This window comes from Salvelinus sp. IW2-2015, linkage group LG7 (genome assembly GCF_002910315.2).
Source record: "Salvelinus sp. IW2-2015 linkage group LG7, ASM291031v2, whole genome shotgun sequence".
Lineage (NCBI taxonomy): Eukaryota > Metazoa > Chordata > Actinopteri > Salmoniformes > Salmonidae > Salvelinus > Salvelinus sp. IW2-2015.
The window spans coordinates 7,846,749-7,872,281 of NC_036847.1; the positions used below are offsets into that span (position 1 = coordinate 7,846,749).

The window sequence follows — 25,533 nt, forward strand, 5'->3', positions numbered from 1 at the left end:
GCGATGGTATCACATCAATATCACTGCTTGATTAATAGGCATGACAGTGTCAGGGGGAGCATATGTGTGTGTGCGACTATGCAAGTCTGTTGGTATGTGCAAGTGAGAGTGTAAGTATAAATGTGTGTGTGAAAACCTAAGTATGTGTGTGTTTAGTCTCTACCTGTGTGAGTGTGTTATGAGTGGGTGTGATAGAGTGGTCAGTGTCCTTTGTGACCCATGATTCTAGCACATTCTCTCGGGTGAACTCTGGCTGAACTCGTGGACACACTGTGGCAGGCACGCTTCGGATTCCCCCTCCCTCATCCACCCTTTCTCTCCTCCTCTCCTTTCCCTCTCTTCTCCCATACCTCCCCTCCTCTCCTGAATAGCGCCTCGCTAGTACAGAAACAGTTCATCTGCAGGTCTCTTCGCTTTCCCTGTACACACACACACACACACACACCCCCGTCACTAATCAACCCCTCACATGCGAGCACACACACACCTCCCACACACACAGAAACACACACACCCTTTCATAGTCAACAAGCCTATACATGCACGTGTCCCCCCCTCCACACACATCTCCCACAGTGACACGCATGAGTGCCATCTGTTATCTTTACCATTCCAAGTACACAAATAGTACCGTCCGCCCGGCCTGCCTAATGTATACACACACTGTACGCAAATGCTGAACAAAAGGCCTGAACTCCCAGACCGCCTGTGTAATATGACCTGCCTGTGGCTTTAAAACCAGTGAGAGCTGGAAATTGAGGGCAGAGAAAGGCTCCACTGTAACAGTGCTGAGCCCACTCAGTAGATGTCACACTGTGTGTATGTGTGAGTTAAAGAGAGTGGCTGTGAGGACCGTTACCTGCCCTGCCGCGCCGCTATAGATTCTAATTGGGGGAGAGGCTTGACCCAGCGTCGAGCCAGCCGACCCCTTTAAAAACAGCAGGTGGCATTTACAAGCACATCTGGTGGGTGTAGTTGGTGCGCACACACAGGAGTATGTGTGAATTTTGGTCTCCAGGCAGAGCTTTATAATGCAGCCTCTCAAAGCACAAGAGGGTCTCGGAGCGGTCACACAAAATCCTGAAGAAATAGATGAAACCCTGCACCAATCGCAAGATTCAAACCCTTTCTATGTCGAATGTAACAATTGATCGACCCTTAGCGGGGCAGCTTACAACCGGATGCATCTGGTTTTCAGGGGAAATGGAAAGAGAGCCTGTGACGCGACTTCCGCTTTTGGACGTTAACAAGGCAACACTCCATCGTAACTCCTCTTCCACATTTACTTGATTGGTTGAACAGTACAGAAGAGAACCTCTACCAACAGTATTTATTTCTTGTCAGGACCAGAAAGAAAGAAACGCCGGCTAGGTTTGGTCAGGGTTTCGAAACTCAGTCCTGCCCCCCCCCCCAATTAGTTTTTTGCCTTAGCACTACACAGCTGATTCAAATACACAACTCATCATCAGCTTTGATTATTTGAATCAGCTGTGTAGGGGGGGGGGGGGGGGGGGGGGGGCTCTACACTTATGGGATGGAGTTAGGCGTTTGGGATGGAGATAAAAGAGATTGATGTTTAGCGGAGGTGTGTCTACAGCAGTTTTCCACATGTACCTGGAGTAGCCAGCAAAATAGAAAAAAAGTAGCCAGCCAGGCCTCCCCGGGCTGAGGGGTTCGAGGCGTTTGCCCCCCTGGGTTATATCATTTTTGCCAAACTACCTATATTTTGGTGGCCTCTGGTACATTCTAATGGCTTGATTCCATCCGAAATGCACAGCGAAATGATTTAATACCTCATAAAAATGTACCTCCCAGATTGGAAAATTCATTGTGGTATTGTGGGAGAAGGTTACACTTTCTGGAAAGGTTACCCTCCGGGTGGACAACATCAGCATGGTGTGGGACTGGCAATTAAGAACAGCCTTCTACCCAGCCTCACCGAAACACCTGTCGGCATAAGTGAAAGACTCATGTCTCTCCGTATCCCCCTAGCCAAGATGTGTTATGCTACTCTTCTCGGTGCATATCAATCAAATTCAATCACATTTATTTATAAAGCCCTTCTTACATCAGCTGATTTCACAAAGTGCTGTACAGAAACCCAGCCTGTTTCGATGAGAACTCTGACACCATCACAGCCTTACTGGACAATATGCACAAAGGCAACAAAGCACTACTCTCAACAGCTCCACATCTGCTACCCTTCGCAAGCAATGGCGTGCATCGCGCAAGGAAGTACAAACAACCTTGCATGCTCTGCAGAACGAATGGTGGACGAATAAGGCACAGTAAATCCAAATTTATGCTGACAAAAATGACATGCACAATTTCTACAACTCAACTAAAGCTATCTATGGCCCTAGAAGTCGCTCCATCACCCCCATGAAACCAGCTGATGGTCTGACTTTCTTGAAGGACCAAAACCAGATCCTGATGAGGTGGGCTGACCACTTTGAAGCACTACTCACTCAGCATTCTCCTACAGACCACTCCATCCTGGAAGAACTGCCTGTCCACCCATTCAAAACCTCAACCATTCACAACCTTCCAAGAGGTGTTATCAGCTATCCATTCCCTCAAGAACAACAAGACTCCTGGCACTGACAGCAGCCTGGCAGAACTACTTAAGGGAGGTTACTTGTGCACCAGAACGCTCCACCAGTACATCTCCCGGTTTGGGACCGGGAGATCGTCCCCCAACAGTGGCAGGATGCAAACATTGTCACCATCTATAAGAACAAGGGTGACAAGTCCATCTGCAGCCACACCCGGGAGATATTCCTTCTGAGTTTTGCCGGCAAGGTCCTGGCCAAGGTGATGCTACACAGGCTGGTGAACAACATCACAGAGAAACTGCTGCCAGAGTCACAATGCGGCTTCAGAAAGAACAGGAGTACAGGCAACTCCAGGTGAAGTGCTGTGAACAACATCAGGACCTTTTCATGGCCTTTGTCGACCTTTCCAAGGCCTTCAACACTGTGAGCAGGGAACTACTATTGGTCATTCTACTAAAATTTGCCTGTTCAGACAAATTTGTCAACATCCTTTGCCAGTTCCATGATGGCTCGGGTGGCCATAAGAGGGTTCAAATTATGTACAGTACCAGTCGAAAGTTTGGACACACCTACTCATTCCAGGGTTTTTCTTAATTTTTTTTAATTTTCTACATTGTAAAATAATAGTGAAGATGTCAAAACTATGAAATAACACATATGGAATCATGTGTTATTGCCTGTTTGATGGTTCATCTGAGGGCATAGCGGGATTTCTTATAAGCATCCGGATTAGTGTCCCGCTCCTTGAAAGCAGCAGCTCTAGCCTATAGCTCTGTGAGGATGTTGCCTGTAATCCATGGCTTCTGGTTGGGATATGTACGTACGGTCACTGTGGGGACAACATTGTTGTTGATATAGCCGGTGACTGAGGTGGTACACTCCTCAATGCCATTGGATGAATCCCGGAACATATTTCAGTCTGTGCTAGCAAAACAGTCCTGTAGCTTAGCATCCGCGTCATCTGACTACTTCCGTATTGAGCGAGTCACTGATACTTCCTTCTTTAGTTTTTCCTTGAAAGCGCAAATCAGGAGGATAGAATTATGGTCAGATTTGCCAAACGGAGGGCGAGGGAGAGCTTTGTATGCATCTGTGTGTGGAGTAAAGGTGGTCTAGAGTTTCTCTCCTCTGGTTGCACATGTGACATGCTGTTAGAAATGAGGTAAAACAGATTTAAGTTTGACTCAATTAAAGTCCCCGGCCATTAGGAGCGTCACCTCTGGATGAGGATTTTCTTGTTTGCTTATGGCCTTATAGAGCTCGTTGAGTGCGATCTTAGTGCCAGCATCGGTTTGTGGTGGTAAATAGACAGCTACGAATAATATAGATGAAAACTCTTTTGGTAGATAGTGTGGTCTACAGCTTATCATGAGGTACTCTACCTCAGGCGAGCAATACCTCGAGACTTCTTTAATATCTGACATTGCACACCAGCTGTTATTGACAAATAGACAGCTGGTGTCCTACCAGACGTAGCTGCTCTGTCTTGCCGATGCAGCCAGCTCTATATTAACCGTGTCGTTGTTCAGCGACGTCTCGTGAAACATAAGATATTACAGTTTTTAATGTCCCATTGGTAGGATAGTCTTGATTGTAGATCATTCAGTTGATTTTCCAGTGATTGAACATTGGCCAATAGTATGGATGGTAGAGGCAGTTTACCCACTCGCAGACAAATTCTCACAAGGCACCCCGACCTCTGCCCCCTGTATTTCCGTCTTTTCTTCACGCAAATGACAGTGATTTGGGCCTGGTCTCGGGGAAGCAGTATATCCTTCGCGTTGGACTCTTTAAAGAAAATGTATTTGTCCAATTCGAGGTGAGTAATTGCAGTTCTGATGTCCAGAAGCTCTTTTCGGTCATAAGAGACGGTTGCAGCAACATTATGTACAAAATAAGTTGGTTAGGAGCCTGGAAAACGGCAGCCATCCCCTCTGGCACCAGTTCATGGAGAGGTTGTGCATTGGGCAAGCGACCCGCCGCGGAAAAAAGTATTGTCACAAAACCTTGACAAAAATTCAATTCTACTCTGACTGACTATGATGACTTGACCCTGCACCGTCTTGATTTACGAGAAGAATAACAAAGGATGGCTCAGCATTCCTAGTAGCCAAAGAACTGTCGCATATGAACATTGCCACTGCTAGGATAACGGAAGTGTGCTGGCCAGGTTCTGGCACCTGCTCTTCCAACGGCATGACCTTCCTCTGGTCAGCCAGAGATGACATAGACAAGGTGTGGCCATAGCTCTTTCAGCCGCTGCAAATCGGGCCCTCCTATCCTGAAAAGCCATAAACAACCGGCTCCTGATTGTTTGACTACGACATCAGCATGGCAGGCCGACAGTTATAGTGTATTACACTCCAACATATGTGGCCTCAGAAGATGAAAAGGACACCTTCTACACACAGCTGGAAAGCCTAACTGAGGGCATCTCTAGACACGACATCGTCTGCATTGTGGGGGACTTCAATGCAGCCACTGGCTCCGACAGTACTGGCTTTGAAAGTGACTGATCAATCCTTCTACGCTCAGAAACACATACACTGCATGACATGGATCAGTAATAATGGGGTGGCAGGTAGCCTAATGGTTAGAGTGTTGGGCCAGTAACCGGTTAGAGCGTTGGGCCAGTAACCGAAAGATTACTGGATCAAATCCCAGAGCTGACAAGGTAAAATCTGCCGTTCTGCTGCTGAGCAAGGCAGTTAACCCACTCTTCCCTGTCCACTGAAGAAATAGATGTCTATTAAGGCAGCCCCCTGCACCTCTCTGATTCAGAGGGGTTGGGATAAATGCAGAAGACACATTTCAGTTGAAGGCATTCAGTTGTACAACTGACTATGATGGCCACACAACCAAGGAAATAGATCAAATTCTCACAAACCCTCGCTGGCATTGTAAATAAGAATTTGTTCTTAACTGACTTGCCTGGTTAAATAAAGGTTAAATAAATAAACTCAAACTGCCAGGTCTACCGCATTGTGGAATTTGGGAACACAGATCACAGGTTTCTATCCACGTCCCTCCGTCTTCACCTAAAATGAATTGTGTCCTTCTCCAATCAACACAGGATTGATGTTGATAAGCTACGGATCCTCAATGTAACATCCGCATTCCAACTTGAGCTGCAGAGCTGCGTCTCTGTTCTCGCCCCCAATGTCCCAGATGATCTAGAAGAGATCTGGACCGCCTTCAAGAATCACATCAATGAAGCAGCTGGAAAGATACTTGGGCACAAAAGAACAAAGACGGACTTCATCTCAAAGGAAACACTGAGTATAATCGAGGTCAGAAGAGCGGCCAGACTCGAAGGACTCAGGAGCGAATACAGAAGTTTGAACTCCATGCGCTACACAAGGACAAACAGAAGTGGCATGACACCTTGCTAATGAAGCTGAGGCTGCCTCTAAGATAGGCAACCAAGCATGTGTGGTACCAGTTATGGCAGCCTTTTATGGCCAGGATTGCATGTGTGGTACCAGCATGTGTGGTGCCAGGATTGCCACGTCCTCCACAGCCTCACTGAGGCTGGCAATCCTGGCCGAGCTCTTGGACAGAGTGTTGTCACGATATCAGAATTTTGACTTCGATACCAGCTTTAGTATCACATTACTCAATACCATCACGATACCATAAAAAAAAGGCATATTAGCCAAAGTCACGGAATGGCACTTGATCCAGACAGATAAACTCAGCTACTGCTCTGTTCAAGAGTTGGGCATCTTTTGAGTTCAATATCATTACATTTGAACATTTGTAAGCCCATTTTTTAGATACCGCCATGTATGCATTAATGAATCAATTATACAATCATACATTCAATTTGACTTTTTACCAATGTAATTACAAAACAATATATTATTGATATTTATTGATCAACTGGGTAAATCAAGATGTAGCCTAGGTCTATTCAGGACAACATGTGAATTAATATTATTCAATAGGAGTGTGTGCATGCATTGAGTTATTTTGCTTGTTTTAACTGATTTCATGGGGCTACAGATGAAAAACAATCCCAATTCCATTTTTTTTTTAACTTATCAACAACATTTGCATAGAAGAAGCAATCTCTTCTTTTATAAAATAATCTGTGGAATCTGACTTTGTGGCTATGGAATCTAGTGGAAACCAGAAGGCATGTGAGGGAGACGAAGAAGTAAATTCGTTTTTGGTGGCAAGGGAGACAAAGTGAATTAATAACGTTTTTGGTGACAATCAGCTTTGAAATTAACATATTTTGCATTATGATTCCAAAACGAAGTACTACGGTAGTGAATTCAGCTGTAAGCTAGCAAGGAAATTTTGCCTGCAGTTAAAGTTGGAAGCTACTGGTATCGTCTTGCATTGTAAAAGTGATCTAGCCTGTATGAACATTGTTTTGCGAACAGTAATGAACAGTTTCAACATTTCTACATGCCGTGTTGCATTATTCAAGTGTGTTAACTTCTGTGCAGCATGAGTGGGGAGTTAACAATGCAGCCCAGACAGCTCAAGCAATGAAAGAGGAAAAGTACCAAGTTTCAGTGTACCATGCAAAACCACTTGGAAATCCTTGCCCTTGTCCTTCAGATCATCCTTGCCCTTCAGATCATCCTTGTCCTTCAGATCATCCTTGTCCTTCAGATCATCCTTGTCCTTCAGATCATCCTTGCCCTTCAGATCATGAATTATGTCACCTGGTCAGACCAAACCCACCTCTGGAGCCTGCCCTTGTCCTCAAGGAGCCATCCACGCCGAAGAGGAAGACCGAGAACCAGGTGGTCCGACCAGTTGGAGGACGACCTACACAACCTGGAACTCAACACCACATCAGCCTGGGACCTGGCCCAGAATAGGACGGCGAGGAGACCGATTTGTCGAGGTGCTATGCTCCAAGGAGCGAGTGAAGATGAGTGAGTGAGATAAGGGGATTGTAAATATAGGCTAAATTACATTTTACCTTATGATCGCTGGAGATGAATGTAAAACCAGTCATATGGCAGGAAACTGAAAAGCATATCAACATGACAGGTAGTCCTATTTATGCCCCTTTCCTACAGTGAAGTATGAAATGCTGTGCCGTTATGCAGAATTTTTATTGCATGGCCTTCAAACTTGCAGGGATTAAATTTTGAGACGCAAGGCAAATTGGATGACAACACAAAGAGTTGCACCAAATTTAATCTTCGTGCTCACTTTAATGTTTTAATCATATGCCCTGACTTTTCCTGTTTCCTTCAATATAGTAGGCTATAGCCTATGTTAAATATTATAAGCCACTATCGGTAGCGACCATAAGTAATAACCACCTATATGAAACTGCCAATTTAGTGTTCATTCCCTTCCTTACAATCGTATCATTCCATTCCATTGTTTGATTTAGCCTACCTTTATTTCTTTCCTCTGTAAACGCTGTCACGCCCTTGTGGTTGTGGCTGAGGGTCAAGTAGTAGTGGATACTATTTAATGAAGGTCAAATACAAATTGTCGTAAAAATTTGATCGGAACATATAGGCTTATTAAATCATTATGGAGCGCAAAACGTTATTTTGAACTTGATGAACTGCGCACTTCCATCACACAGTTCTATGATCAGTGTGGGCAATTAGGTTACATTTATTAGATCATACTATTGTATATTATTTTCCAAATTATAAGTATAGGCCCTATAGGCTACACACATGAAGCAGGATTCATGATTATTCCCTAAATAAAAATGGTGTAAAATCTGTGTTTTTGGGTTCTGAACCAATTCTCTATAGGCTACATTCAAGGCTTGTGCCGATCAAATTCAAATGAAAGAAACACCGTATTTAAAGGGATTGCTTTATATAAATGAATAGAAAAACAAATTGAACAAAAACTCCCTGATAAAATTGGTGAGCCACACGATGGGTGTGTTTTCTGGAGTTCAATTACATTTATTCAGTGCGCGGTAGGGAACCACTCCTGCAAACCTCCTAATGCACTTCCATAAGGTACACTAGGTGGTCAAAAGTATGTGGACACCTCTCAAATTAGTTGATTCAGCTATTTCAGCCACACCGGTTGCTGAGAGGTGTATAAAATCGAGCACACAGCCATGCAATCGCCATAGACAAACATTGACAGTAGAATGGCCCGCACTGAAGAGCTCAGTGACTTTCAGCGTGGCACCGTCATAGGATGCCACCTTTCCATCAAGTCAATTCGTCAAATTTCTGCCTGCTAGAGCTGCCCTGGTCAACTGTAAGTGCTGTTATTGTGAAGCGGAAACCTATAGGAGCAACAACAGCACAACCGTGAAGCGGTAAGCTACACAAGCTCACAGAACGGGACCGCCGAGTGCTGAAGCTCATAACAATTGTCTGTCCTCGGTTGCAACACTCACTACCGAGTTGAAAACTGCCTCTGGAAGTAACTTCAGCACAAGAACTGTTCGTCAAGAGCTTCATGAAATGGGTTTCCATGGCTGAGCAGCCGCACAGAAGCCTAAGATCACCATTTGCAATGCCAAGCGTCGGCTGGAGTGGTGTAAAGCTCGCCGCCATTGGACTCTGGAGCAGTGGAAACGCGTTCTCTGGAGGGATGAATTACACTTCACCGTCTGGCAGTCCGACGGACAAATCTGGGTTTAGAGGTAGCCAGGAGAACGCTACCTGCCCGAATGCATACTGCCAACTGTAAAGTTTGGTGGAGGGGGAATAATGATTCTGAGGCTGTTTTTCATGGTTCGTGCTAGGCCCCTTAGTTCAAGTGAAGACAAATCTTAACACTACAGCATACAATGACATTCTAGACGATTCTGTGCTTCCAACTTTGTGGCAACAGTTTGGGGAAGGCTCTTTCCTGTTTCAGCATGACAATGCCCCAATGCACAAAGTGAGGTCCATACAGAAATTATTTGTTGAGATTGTTGTGGAAGACCTTGACTGGCCTGCACAGAGCCCTGGCCTCAACCCCATCGAACACCTTTGGGATGAATTGAAACGCCGACTGCGAGCCAGGCCTAATCGCCCAACATCAGTGGCCGGCCTCACTAATGCCTTTGCGGCTGAATGGAAGTCCCATGGAAGTCCCCTCAGCAATTTTCCAATATCTAGTGGAAAGCCTTCCCAGTTGAGGAGCGTCTGAATCTGCCTCATTGTAAGGATGGTTTAATGACATATGTTGTCTCCCTGGGTTTAGGCACTGTGGTTACTGAGGCTGGACATGTCTCGGACCGTCTGTGCTGTCTCCGAGGCAAAGGCCAGCGCTACAGCCACCGGCTTGGTTACCATACCAACCAGGCCTTTCCCCAAGCCTGAGAAGAAGCCACTGACCCTTCCCTCGGTCTTCACCCCCTCCACTGTGGACGTGATGACGCTGGTCAAAACGCCGATGATACCTGTGGAACACTAGAGAAGAACCAGGTGTGACTCCTCTCAAGCAACACAATGGACTCTGATCAGCACAACAGATTCTGACAGATTATAGATCCACTGTGGTTATCTGATGTTAGATTAATAAAATGCAAGTCCCATATTGAAAGTGAAATACGAACTACAGTCAGTGGTGGTATTACTACAGTATTATTAGTAGCACCACATTATTACTGTAATAGTAAATACCATGAGCCAATCCATGATTCCCGGCCACCAGATGCTCTCCGCTGGTGGTTCCCTGGTAACGAATGTACTCTCGTTTGCTCTGATGTCGGTTGTCGATGGTCTTGCTCCACCCATCCGACAAGGTCCCTGCAAACTAAGAAGATAGAGAGAGTCATTCTAGTAAGTCTTTCTCACCTGTTGTGTTGAAAGCGGTCCGGAAGAGGCAGAGAGATGGGTGGTGATGACGGGTGCAGGAATAGCCATCCTCGTTGTCAATGTTGTGTTGAAAGAACGAGACATAGTTCTTTATAAACAGCTCAGGTTTATTAGCTACAACTCTAACATACTCATGTTTGTTAGCTAGCATAACAACTTTAGCTAAAGTATGGTGGCCCTTCAAGATAACAATACGGAAAAAGGACCACAAACTCACAGGGTAGGCTATATAGTAAGCATAACAGCACACTTCATTTCAAGCTTGTATTGCAATATTATATTGCAGTATTTGGAAATAGTCTTGGAAAATGCAGCATCAAGTCTATGTATCACTTCTTAGAAAAGGTGTATCTCAGGGCTCAGTTTTGAACCCCCTTATTTTTTCTATATTCATAAAGGATTTAAAGGTATTCAAAATATGTACCTTTTATCACTGCAGTCTAATCTGATTCAGGTTGACCACACAGTACAGCTCTTTGCTCCCATGCACTAGGTAGCCTGCCATTAGACCAGTGCAGCCCTCACACAGGGCACTCTGGCTGATTGTGTACTTTGGCTGGCCATTCCAGTCTACACAGACTCAGCCTTGCAGTGGAATGATGAATGGCTCTCATTTATCTCAGTCAAATACCTTTCAATTCACACAGGCATGATGGCTCTCTCTCTTTCAAACTTATAAAAATACTAACTCAACAAGTCAAATAAGCCATCCAACATAACCAGATGTGCAACTGTGATGGGGGTGGGGAGCCACAAAAAATCTTAATTCATCATGAGGGGCCGCAGTTTCTCTGCGAGCAAACGCAGTTGTAAGTAAAAGATTTTAGCAGCCCCCTTGACAGCAGAGTAAAGTTGTTTTGGTTTTAGACTTCATTTTGTGCAATTCTACACATTTCGCCATGGGGAGAAGAGAAAATGTTGCAGTTTTAAAGCAAGTTTGCTGCAATTCTACACATTTTGCCATGGGGCAAATAGGAACATTTGCTGTTTTACAGCCAATTTCCTGCAATTTTACAAATTCTGCCATAGGGTGGAGAGAAATGTTTGCAGTTCTTAAATATATGGAGTGAGATGGACTAACAAAGTCAATAGCGGCCCCCGGACGGTAATTAGACCATGTTTACTAAATTTAGATAGCTGGACGCTCGACTAACTTACCAATCTATAAAATGTTAGCTGACATGTATATTCTACTATTCTAACTTGCAACAGTAAGTTGAGACCCCAACTGAGTTAAAAAACATGTTTTATTAAAATTGATCCAAAGGCCGCATCCAGTTGCCCATCCCTGATCTAACTCATACTGAAAATGTCAACAATTTCTTTCTAAAGATGGGGGGGGAATCGATACAGTAGAGTATAGCAATATTATATTGATACTATGACTTCAAGTATCGATAAAAAAAAAAGATATTTAGTTAATGTTTGCTAGCGTTAGTCAGCCATACCTGCGCCAAAACTCTTGTTTTTTCTCTTTCCATAGCTTGTTTTCCATCTTCTATTTGTTTGGAACATCGAATCGTAATAAAATCTCAGTGTTGAATCGCAATACATAGAATAGCGATACATATAGAATCGCAATACATATCGTATTGTCACCTAAGTATCGAGATAATATTGTATTGTGAGGTCCCTGAAAATTCCAAGCCCTATTTCTTTCCTTGTCAAATAATGACCAAAAGACTTGACACTGTTTACCAGTGATTCCTAAGATGTGCTGCTGCTGAGTGGCAATATTAAAAGACAGTAAAAATGCGTGTCACATATCCAGAGTGCCCAAGCTCACAGAGTGAAAAGGTTCTACAGTAACCTAGTGATGATGGGCTGGTTCTCATCCCCACAGCTGAATTAGAGAGACATGGGGGAGACAGATAGAGAGAGGAGAGAACTGATTTTACACAGCGCCTGCCTCATCCATCTGGCCAATACATCAGCGAGTCATTTGTCAGCTGGAGTGGAGTGGAATGAAGTGCCTTCCCACCCCCGTCTTCCCCCAGCGCTGACCTGTCTCTGCCCAGCCAGGCTCCCCTCCTCCCCTCTTCCCCCTTCCACCCAGCAGGTGCCTGATGGAAGTGGGTTTGTGTTACAGGCAGTGTGAGGGAGCTCCCCAGAGGAGGCTGGGTTCTGTGTAAACACACCCGGGCCCTCCGCCGCGCCGCATCGCGCTCTGCAGCCAGCGCCAGGCCTGAACTTGGGATGACCCCACCAAGCAAAGTCCCCGGCGAGTTCATTGGAAGGCCAGCGCCAACTTTCTCCTCCTCCTCTCTTATCTTCCCACTCTTTGTGAAACTAAACAAATACACTTACCAGACCTGTGTCCCAGGGGAGTGAGAAGATGAAGATGCTTTCAAGTTTACACCCCCCCCCCCTTACTATGCTGAAGGAGCACAGTAGACACACACAACATACATAATGTGAAACTGGGACTGTTGGTGAGGGTTGATAAAGGAACGTTTTGGGGGCTTTCAGAGATTACATGAACCGCGTTTACACTGCATTTATCCCAGGGCTTAGAGTGTTCACACTTGCAGATTCTAAAATGGGTTAGCACCAACCTTAGCCCAGGTCTAGCTAGCCCTGCTCTGGAGTAGGGTTAGCACCGACTTTTCAGGGCTAGCCAATCACAAAGTTCCATTGTTACCTAATTTGAATATTCTACTCCAGAAAAGTGACAGTTGGTTTCAGTTAGACCTGCTTGTGTGAACACAAGCTAAGATAGCCCCAGGCTTTGACTGGCCCTGGGCTAAGGATATCCCGGGGCTAAGAACAATGCAGTGTGAAAAGGCCTATGGCGTGTCAGTCACTACGTGGGTGACGCCTCGATCACACCGACAGCGTCATTGCATTTTAGTACACCAGAAGTACATTCATGTCCAATGGAACGCTGCGTTTGCCTTGCAGCATTGCGTTGCAGAGGCATTTGCAGTGTGTTCTGTGTGGTGCATATGTTGGATTTATCGAACGTATTTATCAAACTGTATACTTGACAGAAATGGTAGCAGAAGGTGAATGTTGAACTTTTGTTGCACATATATTCAGATAATGCTGCGTACCATTTTGTGCAATGATGCCGTTGGTGTGATCGAGGCGTGAAGGTACACCAGGTGAAACTAGACCAGCAGGAAACAGGGGAACTATTCAGTGGTGGTTTACATGAGGTGTAGGTGACCTGCTGCAACATGACACTTGCACACCGACATTTTTTGGACCGAGTTCAATTTGCACCTTTCTGACATTTTGCTGTCATAATAATTTTAACATCTCTCAATAAAAACTGTGTAAATGTTCTCAATGTACGCTAGGTATGTATGTGGAACGGGTCAAATAGACCTATAGTTCTCAGTAACAGGTCTGCAACCCGGGCCAGGGAATGAGTTGAGCAGACCAACCTATATATATATATACAGTGGGGAGAACAAGTATTTGATACACTGCCGATTTTGCAGGTTTTCCTACTTACAAAGCATGTAGAGGTCTGTAATTTTTTATCATAGGTACACTTCAACTGTGAGAGACGGAATCTAAAACAAAAATCCAGAAAATCACATTGTATGATTTTTAAGTAATTAATTTGCATTTTATTGCATGACATAAGTATTTGATCACCTACCAACCAGTAAGAATTCCGGCTCTCACAGACCTGTTAGGTTTTCTTAAGAAGCCCTCCTGTTCTCCACTCATTACCTGTATTAACTGCACCTGTTTGAACTCGTTACCTGTATAAAAGACACCTGTCCACACACTCAATCAAACAGACTCCAACCTCTCCACAATGGCCAAGACCAGAGAGCTGTGTAAGGACATCAGGCATAAAATTGTAGACCTGCACAAGGCTGGGATGGGCTACAGGACAATAGGCAAGCAGCTTGGTGAGAAGGCAACAACTGTTGGCGCAATTATTAGAAAATGGAAGAAGTTCAAGATGACGGTCAATCACCCTCGGTATGGGGCTCCATGCAAGATCTCACCTCGTGGGGCATCAATGATCATGAGGAAGGTGAGGGATCAGCCCAGAACTACACGGCAGGACCTGGTCAATGACCTGAAAGAGACTGGGACCACAGTCTCAAAGAAAACCATTAGTAATACACTACGCCGTCATGGATTAAAATCCTGCAGCGCACGCAAGGTCCCCCTGCTCAAGCCAGCGCATGTCCAGGCCCGTCTGAAGTTTGCCAATGACCATCTGGATGATCCAGAGGAGGAATGGGAGAAGGTATGTGGTCTGATGAGACAAAAATAGAGCTTTTTGGTCTAAACTCCACTCGCCGTGTTTGGAGGAAGAAACAGGATGAGTACAACCCCAAGAACACCATCCCAACCGTAAAGCATGGAGGTGGAAACATCATTCTTTGGGGATGCTTTTCTGCAAAGGGGACAGGACAACTGCACCGTATGAGGGGAGGATGGATGGGCCATGTATCACGAGATCTTGGCCAACAACCTCCTTCCCCCAGTAAGAGCATTGAAGATGGTCGTGGCTGGGTCTTCCAGCATGACAACGACCCGAACAACAACAGCCAGGGCAACTAAGGAGTGGCTCCGTAAGAAGCATCTCAAGGTCCTGGAGTGGCCTAGCCAGTCCCAGACCTGAACCCAATAGAAAACTTTGGAGGGAGCTGAAAGTCCGTATTGCCCAGCGACAGCCCCAAAACCTGAAGGATCTGGAGAGGGCTGTATGGAGGAGTGGGCCAAAATCCCTGCTGCAGTGTGTGCAAACCTGGTCAAGAACTACAGGAAACGTATGATCTCTGTAATTGCAAACAAAGGTTTCTGTACCAAATATTAAGGTTCTGCTTTTCTGATGTATCAAATACTTATGCATGCAATAAAATGCAAATTAATTACTTAAAAATCATACAATGTGATTTCCTGGATTTTTGTTTTAGATTCCATCTCTCACAGTTGAAGTGTACCTATGATAAAAACTACAGACCTCTACATGCTTTGTAAGTAGGAAAACCTGCAAATCGGGCAGTGTATCAAATACTTCTTCTCCCCACTGTATATACAGTGCGGCAAAAAAGTATTTAGTCAGCCACCAATTTGGCAAGTTCTCCCACTTAAAAAGATGAGAGAGGCCTGTAATTTTCATCATAGGTACACTTCAACTATGACAGACAAAATGAGAAAAAAAATCCAGAAAATCACATTGTAGGATTTTTTATGAATTTATTTGCAAATTATGGTGGAAAATAAGTATTTGGTCAATAACAAAAGTTTATCTCAATACTTTTTATATACCCTTTGTTGGCATTGACAGAGGTCAAACGTTTTCTGTAAGTCTTCACAAGGTTTTCACACACTGTTGCTTGTATTTTGGCCCATTCCTCCATGCAGATCTCCTCTAGAGCAGTGATGTTTTGGGGCTGTTGCTGGGCAACACGGACTTTCAACTCCCTAAAGATTTTCTATGGGGTTGAGATCTGGAGACTGGCTAGGCCACTCCAGGACCTTGAAATGCTTCTTACAAAGCCACTCCTTCGTTGCCCGGGCGGTGTGTTTGGGATCATTGTCATGCTGAAAGACCCAGCACGTTTCATCTTCAATGCCCTTGCTGATGGAAGGAGGTTTTCACTCAAAATCTCACGATACATGGCCCCATTCATTCTTTCCTTTACACGGATCAGTCGTCCTGGTCCCTTTGCAGAAAAACAGCCCCAAAGCATGATGTCCACCCCCATGCTTCACAGTAGGTATGGTGTTCTTTGGATGCAACTCAGCATTCTTTGTCCTCCAAACACGACGAGTTGAGTTTTTACCAAAAAAGTTCTATTTTGGTTTCATCTGACCATATGACATTCTCCCAATCTTCTTCTGGATCATCCAAATGCCTCTAGCAAACTTCAGAACGGGCCTTGACATGTACTGGCTAAGCAGGGGGACACGTCTGGCACTGCAGGATTTTGAGTCCCTGGCGGCGTAGTGTTACTGATGGTAGGCTTTGTTACTTTGGTCCCAGCTCTCTGCAGGTCATTCACTAGGTCCCCCGTGTGGTTCTGGGATTTTTGCTCACCGTTTCTTGTGATCATTTTGACCCCACGGGGTGAGATCTTGCATGGAGCCCCAGATCGAGGGAGATTATCAGTGGTCTTGTATGTCTTTCCATCTAATAATTGCTCCCACAGTGATTTCTTCAAACCAAGCTGCTTACCTATTGCAGATTCAGTCTTCCCAGCCTGGTGCAGGTCTACATTTTGTTTCTGGTGTCCTTTGACAGCTCTTTGGTCTTGGCCATAGTGGAGTTTGGAGTGTGACTGTTTGAGGTTGTGGACAGGTGTCTTTTATACTGATAACAAGTTCAAACAGTGCCATTAATACAGGTAACGAGTGGAGGACAGAGGAGCCTCTTAAAGAAGAAGTTACAGGTCTGTGAGAGCCAGAAATCTTGCTTGTTTGTAGGTGACCAAATACTTATTTTCCACCATAATTTGCAAATCAATTCATTAAAATCCTTACAATGTGATTTTCTGGATTTCTTTCCCTCATTTTGTCTGTCATAGTTGAAGTGTACCTATGATGAAAATTACAGGCCTCTCTCATCTTTTTAAGTGGGAGAACTTGCACAATTGGTGGCTGACTAAATACTTTTTTGCCCCACTGTATATATTTTTTTACAAATATCCATAAAGAAAGGAGTTAAACCATTAAGTGGAAATGAAGAAGCAGTAAGGCCAATGGTTCATGGCTGTCGATGCCTTGCTCACCCTACATAAACTATATGATGATTATGCCACAAGTGAGAAATTATGAATAATTAGATGACTGGTTTAACAATTTTTAGGAGGTAAGCTTTTTATTTAATTTTATTCGAAGCTGGACAGTGTGTGTGTGTGTGTGTGTGTGTACGCACAGGGGCTCCTACTTTGTTGATATTCAGCAAACAGAGCGAGTGCTTACAAGGGAAACAATTTTGATTGGAAGAAAGACTTTGCTAAAAACACGTTGTTTTCTTTCAGAGGGAGGATGATGTCAAGTCAGTGGGGGAGAAAAAGTCCTCCTTGAATTTAAGGAAAGCAAACATTGCAAGACACTGCCAAGAGAGTAGCTGTGATGAAACCTTTATCAGTATAGTTACAAAGTTTACAACCAGTCAACAGAAGCAGAGCTGAATTGAAATAGAAGTGTCGATAAGCCTTAATATGAAACGTTGTAGTGTAAGGATCTCACAGCCACAATGTGTGTGTGTTCCCAAGCATAGACTGACACAGTGATTCCATTTTCTATACGCAACAGCAAGTTACAGTTGCAGAGCAGAGCTGAAATCTGGTCCAGGAGGCGAGCGGTGTGTGTGTGTGTGTGTGTGTGTGTGTGTGTGTGTGTGTGTGTGTGTGTGTGGTGTTGGGGCCTGGTGCCATGGGCTGGTCAAGGGCTAGGAAAGGGGCTGTGTGACCAGGTTTACTGGCTGTCTGACACTTATGACATCAATACCGCGGGACAAATCCGAGTAAATTGCCGTGCAGTGAGAGTGGACACAGAGCACAGAGAGAGGGGGAGGGAGGAGAGAGAGACAGAGAGAAAGAGAGAGCTGACTGAAACTAAGCTGGTTGACACAGTTTGGCAGGGTGGAGTGTGGGGGTCTGTCTCTTTCAGGGGCCTGCTGAGAGCTGGCTGAGGATAGGGGAGAGAAAAAGACTGTGGGGCAGCATGCCTGGGTTCTGGACTGGGTGGGTCAATACATTGTTCCAAAACGAGAATGAGTCCTTTAGCTTGGAACAGTGCCCCCCAGGACATGTCTCATTGTAATGTAGATCAACTGATTACTGTTCAGGGGCAGAATGCCCACAGGGTTGGGGCATTACACTGGTCTTTGGAAGGTACATTAAAAAAAAGAAAAGCCTTTCGCAAACTAACACTCGCACTTGACTCTTTTCCCCCTTACTAGCTCTGACTTTGCTAATTCATTTGCTACTTTGAGGAGAAATGTACTTGCTACGACTGTGATATGTGGTTGTCCCACCTAGCTATCTTAAGATGAATGCACTAACTGTAAGTTTCTGGATAAGAGCATCTGCTAAATGACTTATATCTAAATGTAAAACATATAGAACATCTACTGAGCTGTTATAAAATCGACATTATACTCTGTATACCCAGTAGTATCCTTTAAATATACCAACTGTACATTTTCCTTCCCCCCCCCCTTAAAATGTTTGCAATGCCAAGCAATGAGTTGGTCAGCCCTAGAATCAGGTAGTAGTTATATCAGGTATCAGGTCGTTTAACTGTAATGCTCCTGACCTTTCTGTGCTGTTCCTTGTTCTTTCCTGGAAACCACATAACATTTAGAGACAGACATACACACTGATCCAAGCAAGCAGAGGCCAATTTTCATGGAAAGTGATTGAAAAGCCTCAGCGCACAGAACAACTCGTGAGTGTGTGTGTGTGTGTGAGTGTCACGTCAATGGAGAGGAGACCTTAGCCTTGCCTCATTTCACCTTAGTAGTATTGAAACTGCGACACCTACTGTAATTTTATAATGCAAACATTATGCAAACATAAAGGGAACAAGGGTTGGACGATATCAACCTTTGTCCTATCGTGACTATGTACCCATAAAACATTGTGATATACGATGATATAGCCCCTATAAAACTTTGAAAGTCACAACAACTTTAGGACAACACCTTCATATATAATATTTGTGAAATAAGCTACTGTTCATAACTTGAACTTATCTTAAAGCTTTTACGAGGATAGGTTATTGGCCATTTGGTATTCAACCTCGCATGGAGGGATTTTCCCGGCCCGAATGGAWCATTTGTTTCTTAATAAGCTTAAACTAGATTTTTCTATAGGCTATTGATATTGTTTGTTCTCTCTCATTATTAGTCCTCTGGCGACCTTACGTTTTTAGGCTTCAAATAACTCTTGAGATAGAACACTGTTCAATTCATTGTTTGATCGGGAGAAATCCATGCATAAACCAATTAAGCGTAGCCTTCAGGTCATACTCATAGCCTATCGAATGGAGAAACAGCGAGACACAACGTAGTTAAGGAGGACTACTACATCATGTAATGGTGCCGGAGGAGATGGCTTCCGTTTTACGGGCTCCTAACCAATTGTGCTATTTTGTGTGTGTTTTTTTTCTCGCATTGTTTGTAACTTATTTTGTACATAATGTTTCTGCCACCATCACTTATGACCGAAAATAGCTTCTGGATATCAGAACAGCGATTACTCACCTCAAACTAGATAAAGATTTTTTATTTAATGAGTCGGACGCAAAGGATTTACTGCTGATACCGAACCAGGCCCAAATCCCCGTTATTCGCATGAAGAGACCCCGATACAGGAGACGCAGGTCCGGGTGCCTTGTGAGAATTCATAGGCGAGCGGGTAACCTGCCTCTACCATCCATCCTTTGGCCAACGTGTAATCATTGGAGAATAAACTGGATGAGCTCTGTTTAAGACTATCCTACAGTACCAACGGGTCATTCAAAACTGTAATATCTTATGTTTCACCAAGTCGTGGCTGAACGACGACATTAATAATATACAGTTGGCTGGGTTTTCCGTGCATCGGCCAGACAGAACAGCTGCCTCCAGTAAGACGAGGGGAGGTGGTTTATGTCTATTTGTCAATAACAGCTGGTGAGCAAAATCTAATATTAAGAAATGTCTCAAGGTTTTGCTCACCTGAGGTAGAGTGTCTCATGATAAGCTGTAGACCACAATATTTACCAAGAGAGTTTTAATCTATATTTTTCAGAGCTGTCTATTTACCACCATAAACCAATGCTGGCATTAAGACCGCACTCAACAAGCTGTATAAGGCCATAAGCAAACAAGAAAATGCTAATCCAGAGGTGGCGCTTCTAGTGGCTGGGGAATTTAATGCAGGGAAACAAATCCGTTTTTACCTCATTTCTACCAGCATATCACGTGCAACCAGAGAGAAAAAAAAAAAGAAAAAAAAAACTCTAGACCACCTTTACGCCACACACAGAGACGTGTACAAAGCTCTCCCTCTCCCTCCACTTGTGGTATTGAGAGATAAACATGGTAATGCTTTCACTGATTGCACATAAAGGATGAATGTTCCTACGTGACAGAGTGCTCTCTTTGTTATCCTGCTGATCTTGTGTCCTTTCTGTCACCCTGTGTACCCTGTTCCTTGCAGCTACAGTACCAGTCAAAAGTTTGGACAGACCTTCTCATTCAAGGGTTTTTCTTTATTTTCACAACTATGAAATAACACATATGGACAATATAGCAACCAAAAAAGTGTGAAACAAATTCAAATATATTTTTGATTCTTCATAGTAGCAACCCTTTGCCTTGATGCCAGCTTTGCACACTCTTGGCATTCTCTCAATCAGCTTCATGAGGAAGTCACCTGGAATGCATTTCAATTAACAGATGTGCCTTGTTAAAAGTTAATTTGTGTAATTTCTTTCCTTCTTAATGCGTTTGAGCCAATCAGTTGTGTTGTGACAAGGTAGAGGTGGTATACAGAAGATAACCCTATTTGGTAAAAGACCAAGTCCATATTATGACAAGAACAGCTCAAATAAGTTTAGATGTCTTCACTATTATTCTACAATGTAGAAAATAGTCCAAATAAAGAAAAACCCTTGAATGAGTAGGTGTGTCCAAACTTTTGACTGGTACTGTATATTTGTAATTCAATTCACTGTGAGTGTGTGTGTGCGCGTGCACATGAATGCATGTGTATGTTTTTTCGGGGTGTATGTGTGCGTGTTCTGCCTGTAAGGAGGGATAGAGTAAGTACCGGTCTTGTTGAAGAGCCAATAAGGCGCTGAGATGAGGATCTTGAGCGCCCCCTGTGATGATGTGGATGTGAGACAGAACAGGCGTTTGTTGGCGTCGTACAGCTACATGCGCACCACATAGTTCTGGGTACCAGGGGGAATAAGCAGCTCCTTACACACAGGGAAGTTCTCCGGCAGCCCACCTAGTAGGAGAAGGAGGGGGGCACAGACATGGTCAAGGTGAAAACATTTGGAGTAGGCTGTATAGAACAATGGAAAAAATCTAATGTGTGATTTCAGGATCTAGGCAACAAATTATGATAACTGAACAAGTGGGTGAACACTTTAAGGCACTATATATATTATTATACGTTAATGGACAAAAATATAAATGCAACATGAAGATTTTACTGAGTTCAGTTCATATAATAAAATCATTAGGCCCTAATCTATGGATTTCACATGACTGAGCAAGGGTGCAGCGAAGAGGGTGCCAGGGAGGGCATAGGCCCACCCACTTGACAGCCAGGCCCACCCATTGGAGAGCCAGGCCCAGATAATCAGAAAGCGTTTTTTATTACAGAGAGCAATACTCCTCAGCACCCCCCAGCCCCCCTCAGACGATCCCGCAGGTGAAGAAACCGGATGTGGAGGTCCTGGGCTGGCGTGGTTACACGTGGTTTGCGGTTGTGAGGCCAGTTGGATGTACTGCCAAATTCTATAAAACAATGTTGGAGGCAGCTTATGGTAGAGAAATTAACATTCTATTATCTGGCAACAGCTCTGGTGGACATTTCTGAAGTTAGCATGCCAAATGCACGCTCCCTCAAAACTTGAGACATCTGTGGCATTGTGTWCTGTGACAAAACTGCACATTTTAAAGTGTCCTTTTATTGCCCCCTGCACAAGGTGCACCTGTGTAATGTTAATGCTGTTTAATCAATGTATTGATATGCCACACCTGTCAGGTGGATGGATTATCATGGCAAAGAAGAGATGCTCACTTACAGGGATGTAAACTAAATTTGTGCACAACATTTGAGAGAAATAAGCTTTTTGTGCAAATGGAACATTTCTGGGATTTTTTTTGTGTCAGCTCATAAAACATGGGACCAACACTTTACATGTTGCGTTTATATTTTTGTTCCGTGTATATATTACATTTATGCTGCATTTCCTCTATAGGATTTTTGACCAATCCTTTACACCTCCAAGGCCCACAAACACCCAGGGCCATGGCACTGGTAAACCTATATTATATGGCTATGATATATTATTAATTCCATTGAGATTCTTAATAGGTGTAGAGGTGATCAGATGAGAATGGCAGCGGTGTGACTGACCTAGCTCCATGTTCTGGGAAGTGTCTGCAGCATGTAGCATGGCCTCCTTGCCTGGCTTCAGGGAGCCCTTGATGTAGTAGTTGAGATCGCAGGACATCAGGATGGCCAGCACCAGCGTGGGCAGCAGGTAAATGGTGTGGCCCGGCTGCCGGGATATCTGCTTAGCGCTGCCCAAACCCAACACCATCTTGGCAGGCTGCTGGTCCAGGTAGTTCTCCTTCTTGATCACCACGCAGAACCTAAGAGAATGGAGGAGAGCGGATGAGGTCCTGGCGGTGCACCTCCACCTGACCTCATGCCGGCTGCAGGCACAGCCTAAAGGCCTGGGCCTGTTTTTCTGCAAGGTGCCCATCTACTGGACCAGCGTGGACAGACCCGATCCTTAAGGGTGCGATCCTTAAAACGTTTTAACATGGCTTCTAAAGTATCTGAAACAACCAGCAGAGACCGAGCATTATCACTGGCATGGAAGTGAACCGGGTAAGTGAAAGCGCTAGCTTGCTACATCTATGATAAAGTTAGCTAGCTACAGTATAGATGTAATCAAATGTAAACATGTCTACCAGCTGTTGGTAGCTAACTGCTGATGCTGTCATAAATAGTACAAGCCTATGGGAACGAGTCATTTTCAAGGTGTTTGTGGAGGCTACAGTAATTCGGTTGTTCTGTGGCTCTGGGGAAGATTTCTATGACAGCTGAGTGCGGACTAAACTGAAATGCAACGCTTTGGCCATGGATCTGATCGCAGATCGGGTGACATTTCGGAGATGCCCCGGAGCCATGTTTTCTTGGAGGGGTGTATTGTTAATTTTGCTCCATGGGAAAGTGAATTTTTGGATCATATGATCAATGTGGTCACAGTTCACAGCATCTTGTTGAAAAGGCAGCATATAACGTTAGTTTGCTAGCTAGCTATCCTCTTCCTCCATTTTTTATTAATTTGTGGCCATTTATTTCTAGCTCAGTCTTAAATAATTTTACACACACAGTCTGTGCCTGTATTCAGTTTATGCTAGTCAGGGCCGAGAATCCACTCTCACATAGGTACTGTACATGGTTGCAAAGGGCATCAGTGTCTTAACAGCGCGATTTGCCAAGGCAGGATACTCTGAGCACAGCCCAATCCAGAAATCTGTCTGTGGCTTCTGATTAAATTAAATTTTCACAGAACCGCTTGTTGCAATTTCGATGAAGCTCTCTTGTTCAGATATCGGTAAATGGACTGGAGGCAGGGCATGAAAGGGATAACAAATTCAGTTGTTTGTGTCATCCGTTTCGGGAAAGTACCTGCGTAATTGCGCACCCAGCTCACTCAGGTGCTTCACTATATCACATTTGACATTGCCCGTAAGCTTGAGTTCATTTGCACACAAAAAATCATACAATGATGGAAAGACACAAGTCTATTGCCCTTGTTAATGCAGATAGAGAAGAGCTCCAACTTCTTAATCATAACCTCAATTTTGTCCCACACGTTGAATATAGTTGCGGAGGGTCCCTGTAATCCTAGATTCAGATCATTCAGGCGAGAAAAAACATCACCCAGATATGCCAGTCATGTGAGAAACTCGTCATCATGCAAGCGGTCAGACARGTGAAGATGATGGTCAGTAAAGAAAACTTTAAACTCATATCTCAATTCAAAAAACGTGTCAATACTTTGCCCCTTGATAATCAGCGCACTTCTGTATGTTGTAAAAGCGTTACATGGTAGCTGCCCATATCATTGCATAATGCAGAAAATACACCAGAGTTCAGGGACCTTGCTTTAACAAAGTTAACCATTTTTACTGTAGTGTCCAAAACGTCTTTCAAGCTGTCAGGCATTCCCTTGGCAGCAAGAGCCTCTCGGTGGATGCTGCAGTGTACCCAAGTGCCATTGGGAGCAACTGCTTGCACGCGCGTTACCACTCCACTATGTCTCCCTGTCATGGCTTTTGTGCCATCAGTACAGATACCAACACATCTTGACCASAAGTCCATTTGATGTCACAAAGCTGTCCAGTACTTTAAAAATATCCTATCCTGTTGTCCTGGTTTCCAGAAGAGGATGTCTTCCTTAATTGACCCCCCATAAACGTAACGGACATATACCAGGAGCTGTGCCAGGCCCGCCACGTCTGTTGACTCATCCAGCTGTAACGCATATAAGTCACTGGCTTGTATGCATTGCAGTAATTGGTTTAAAACATCTCCTGCCATATTACGTCGTAAAACCGTGTTGTTTGATGAAGACATTGCCTGTATAGTTTTTTGGGCCTTTTCCCCCAGCCATATCCGCGGCAGCAGGAAGAATTAAGTGCCCCACAATAGCATGGGGCTTGCCTGTCCTAGCCACTCGGATCTGGCCCCTTCTTATTAATGGTATCTGTTGCTTTTATACATGTCTTACTACTCGAAAATCGTCTTAATTCTCGCTCAAAAGACCCGTGGCTTATTTTTCAAATTTGCATGTTTTGTTTCTAAATGTCTGCGCAAGAGTGAAGGTTTCATCGATTTGTGAGATAGTACTTTTGCACATATAACACACTGTGGCTGAGGAAAGGCACTATTCCCAATATAAGTGAACCCCAAATCAATGTAGTTATCATATTTGCGCCTGTTCGATGGTCCAACGTTCCTGTCTGTTGTTCGGTGCTTTCCCGGGTAAGGGGGCAGTAGCTCTTAGGCTGCATCAGATTCACAACTGTCAGTGTCCATGCTAGCTGGGCTAACAACAAATTTAGAATAACTGATGCTAGCATTGGATGTGCTCGTGGAAGCAGAGCAACTTGTGTCGTTGACAGGTGCAGGTGTAGTACTGCTGGTAGTAGCAGTACTACCAGTAGAGCTGGTATGTGTCTCTATGGACGCGAGCCTTACTTTAAAAAAAACATTTATCAATTTTCAAGCAAACAGAATGAGCAGCAGCTACGTTTGGCTACATACGGACCGTTAGCGGAATTCCCGCGAGATAGTAACAGTTAATGTGATTGGATGTAAATTATTTGACTAGTATTTGACATTGTGTTGTGATTTCACTGAACACTAGATGGTAAAAAACATTTGGGGCAGTGAAATGAGGCTACTCAGGCGAGAAAAAAACCTCACCCAAATGTATAGCCCCGTTGGAAAATATAAATGGACTGTTTGAAAATGTGAAGATTT

The 25,533-nt window shown here is 44.2% G+C and overlaps 1 protein-coding gene across 1 annotated transcript in view; it reads right to left on the minus strand.

Annotated features, from left to right (window-relative positions):
- The window catches only part of LOC111966313 (intermembrane lipid transfer protein VPS13D-like), a 47,160-nt gene that overhangs the window by 16,964 nt on the left and 4,663 nt on the right, over window positions 1–25,533 (minus strand). The window contains exons 2-4 of the mRNA XM_023990834.2: window positions 22,387–22,625; window positions 21,064–21,246; window positions 10,127–10,259 (exon numbers count right to left, since the gene is read on the minus strand). Of these exons, the coding sequence (XP_023846602.1) occupies window positions 21,167–21,246; window positions 22,387–22,625 (319 nt within the window). The 3' untranslated portion in view covers window positions 10,127–10,259; window positions 21,064–21,166. The remainder of the gene's footprint in view (window positions 1–10,126; window positions 10,260–21,063; window positions 21,247–22,386; window positions 22,626–25,533) is intronic.